At 38.8% G+C, this 3,577-nt stretch overlaps 1 protein-coding gene across 1 annotated transcript in view; it reads left to right on the top strand.

The window, feature by feature from the left end:
* Nucleotides 1-682: 682 nt before the first annotated feature.
* The window catches only part of KIAA0368 (KIAA0368 ortholog), a gene marked incomplete at its 5' end in the record, with an annotated part of 49,213 nt that continues 46,318 nt past the window's right edge, over nt 683-3,577 (top strand). The window contains 3 exon segments of the mRNA XM_009072248.1: nt 683-799; nt 2,345-2,463; nt 3,556-3,576. Coding sequence (XP_009070496.1) covers nt 683-799; nt 2,345-2,463; nt 3,556-3,576 — 257 coding nt within the window.

The following is a 3,577-nucleotide window of genomic DNA, read 5'->3' as shown; positions in this document are numbered from 1 at the left end:
CAGCCAGCAATCTTGGGCCCCTCTGCCCTCCAAGACTTCATCCCAGGGGACTCTGCCAAGAAAGTTCTTGAAGAGGCCTAAATCCGCTCTCCTGAAGTTCAGGGTAGTGAGCTTGCTGTGCACCTTCCTTACTGCCCTGTGGATCTTGAACTCCACCATCTCATGGTCACTACAGCCAAGGCTGCCTTGGAGCACCACGTTCCTCATCAGTTCCTCCCTGCTGGTGAGCACAAGGTCCAGCACAGCTCCTCTCCTTCTTGATTCCTCTATCTTCTGTGTTAGGAAGTTATCGTTAACACATTTAAGGACCCTCTGGGATTGCTTGTGCATCACCATGTTGCGCTCCCAACAGATATTGGGGTGATTGAAATTCCCCATGAGGACTGGTGAGGGCTTGTGAGCTCGAGCCTAAATAATTTCTGATATTTCTGTTGATGGAAGGTTATTAGTTATGACATGGTTTGGGACTTATGTCTTTGTCCTAATGGTGACTTGAGATGTGTCAGAGTGGTTTCAAGATGGTACAATAAATGCCAGCTGCTGTTTTCTTTGAGATTAAATAATCAGTAAGCTCAGGCCTGATGTGTCACCCTATACTTAGTGGACTGAGGGTGATGCATGGAGTCCAAAGTAATCTTAACAGTGGTTCTTTCATGGTTTTTGTTGTATTTCTTCCTACCAGGTCATGGAACTGCTGGTTCACCTGAATAAGCGCATCAAAAGTCGTCCGAAAATTCAGCTTCCAGTAGAGACATTGCTAGTTCAATACCAAGATCCTTCTGCAGTGTCTTTTGTGACTGTAAGTGTCTTTTCTTTCAAGAATGTTTGCTGCTTTACTTGTAGCAAGCAGAATATTCTTTAAAGTGCCTGTATTTAGGTCTGTCAGTTTTCTTGGTATGTTACATTGTTGCTGCAAGGTTGATGTTTTAAGAGTTTTTTTTCTTTCAACTTGATAGTCTGATATGGGTGAAACTTTGTTTCATAAAGCATTTTTCTGTTCAAATCACTGATAATTACTCCTGGTATTTCATGGGCCATGAATTGCCATTGCTTGTATTGTTACAAGATCCATTTTTGGAAGTACTTAACCACTTCTTTTCCTGATACCTGGAGGATAATGGTCTTAAAACATAGTGCAGGATCAGAGTTTTGCTTAAAACACCTGTATTTCTCTGAACACATGCAAATCTGTATTTTTGTGATTTGAGGGTCAGGAACTTAGCTGAGCAAGAAAAGACTGAAAAGATGTTATTTAATAGATTGTGAAACTTTACTGGATTATTTAATTCAAGGTGGTTTAAAAAGTGAAAATGGTTTTAAAATGTTGTTGTGAAACTGAGACAGTTTGTTTTAGCTTTGGTAGATCTTTTGCAAATGAAAAAATGATAAAATCATAGGGAAACTTTGTCCTTTTCATTTTACTATTCAGTCATGTGTAGCATAAATGAATGAAATTGGAGAAATATTGAGACTTTAAAAAGCAGTTACACAGAAGTAGTCTTTAGTTGTCTTTAAGCAAATGACATTATCTGTAGTTCACCATTTAGAAATGGCCGAGGGCTTCTGGAGTGGCTGTGTTTTGTAGAGCAAAAAGGACGATCTGCTTTGAAGACATACTTGACATAAACTGTGCTTTTGGCTGGACGTGTCAAAAACCTCTTTTAAGTCATGTATCTGAGTAATGCATATTGTTTTGCATCATAAGGCTGCATAGAACCATCTGCAAAGAATTGTAGTGCTTCCCTTGTCAGCACTTTTTTCGACCCACTCATGGAACTCTTACCTCTGCAGTTCTTGGCTGGATTTGGGTCCACAGAGTAGGAGTTGCATGGCCCAGTATTCGGTATTACTCGACTGTGCTGTCCTGTCACTGGACTTCTAATTACATTTGCAGCTTTTAATAATGATGGTTTTAGAAACATGTTTCAAGAGAAACCTTGCCTGTGCGGCCGACTTGGTATTTATTCAATATCACTGTCTGTTTTATTTCAGAAATAGGTAAGAGGGAACACTGCATTTTCTTTCCTTGAAGCTGTTGCTTAGTTGCAGCTGCTTTTGGTGAAGTTGTCAGGGGATTAGAAAAGTCAGAGAGGGATTTTTTTTTTTGTTGTTGGTTTTTTCCAGCTTTTAAAGTGGAGGCTTAGCAAGACCTACTCTAAGTAGTTCTTGCTGAGCCTTCCTTTTAATAGCTGTCAGTCTGATGAGTCTTAGACTTAATGCATGTTTTGGGAGACTAATTTCTTGTTTCCAACACCCAATTATGTAACACAACATAGAAGAAATGTTTAAAGAATGGATACCTCTTTTGCACTGTTGCAATACTGTACTTCTTCTACTCCTCTAGAATTTTACCATAATTTATGTTAAGATGGGATACCCACGTCTGCCTGTGGAAAAGCAGTGTGAATTGGCTCCAACCCTTCTCACTGCAATGGAAGGGAAACCTCAACCACAACAAGACAGGTATAATTACTTTTTGAAGTGAATTCTGGTGCTATTGTTTTAGTAAAATAATTTTTATCAGTTGGTAAAGTATTTCTTTTTCATGTTCTTGGCTTGTACAGTCTGGATTCAGTAGTTTGGGTGGTACAAAGAATTCAAATAGTTTAATACTGTAATATTATACAGGATCTGCAGCAGCAGACTCCCTGCATGATAAGAGGTCTGTGTTATGATGGAAATGCCTGTCTGTATCCCCCATCCATCTTCATCAAATTCTGGTTTCTAGCTTAAGGCCAGACCTTCAGTAAATATGCTCTGTCCAGCAGAAGGAGCAGCATTTGACGCCTCAGATTGGCTACTCTAAATTGAGATATATCAAAAATTGTTATTTAATTGAAACACTAAGTTATAATAAATACAGAAAGACTGAAGTTGGGAACTGTTGTGTACTAAGAACCTCCAGAAAACTGTTAATTACGGACCTGATTCTTCTTTACATTGCAATCAGTTTCCGCTGTGCTGGCATTGGAAAATGGCATTAAAATCACATCTTCATTCACTCTACATCACTGATGTAAAAGTATTTTTAAAATTACCTTACTGAAAGGTCTTGCAGCAAAATCTTTCTTCCTTTGTGAGATCAGTGTGAAAATACTTGTCGTCTCTGGGATCATGGTTATGCCCTGTGCAGCAAGCAAGTACATGTGTGAAGAGGGCCTTGGAAAATCTGGCTGTACTGGTATACAATTGGTGTATTTGTCTGTTTATGAAGGATGAGACAGTCCTAGGTTGTATTTTGTGGCATAATGATGAAACTGTCAAAAATGTGGACAAGGGCAGTGACTTTATCTCTCCAGATGTGTCTGTGCATGCATGCAGGCATACATGTTCAATTTTAAGGGCAAATCCTAATTTATCTTCTGCTTTCCATTTTTAAGGATATCAGGTGGCAAATAGGGGCCACCGGATGGTGAATGTTTAACTTCTGTTAAAATTATTTTTTTTGCTGTTAAGGGCCAGGTTTGTTGTAAAAGATTTCTTTCTCTCTTGAATGTTATGAATAAACAGATGTGGTTTCTTTAAATGGTTGCAGTAAATATAATTGTTTTTCAGCCTAATGCATCTTCTAATACCA

Source organism: Acanthisitta chloris, unplaced genomic scaffold (assembly GCF_000695815.1).
Source record: "Acanthisitta chloris isolate BGI_N310 unplaced genomic scaffold, ASM69581v1 scaffold15843, whole genome shotgun sequence".
NCBI lineage: Eukaryota > Metazoa > Chordata > Aves > Passeriformes > Acanthisittidae > Acanthisitta > Acanthisitta chloris.
Note: the sequence above shows the minus strand (reverse complement) of the source record. Positions and strands in the feature narration are given on the sequence as shown.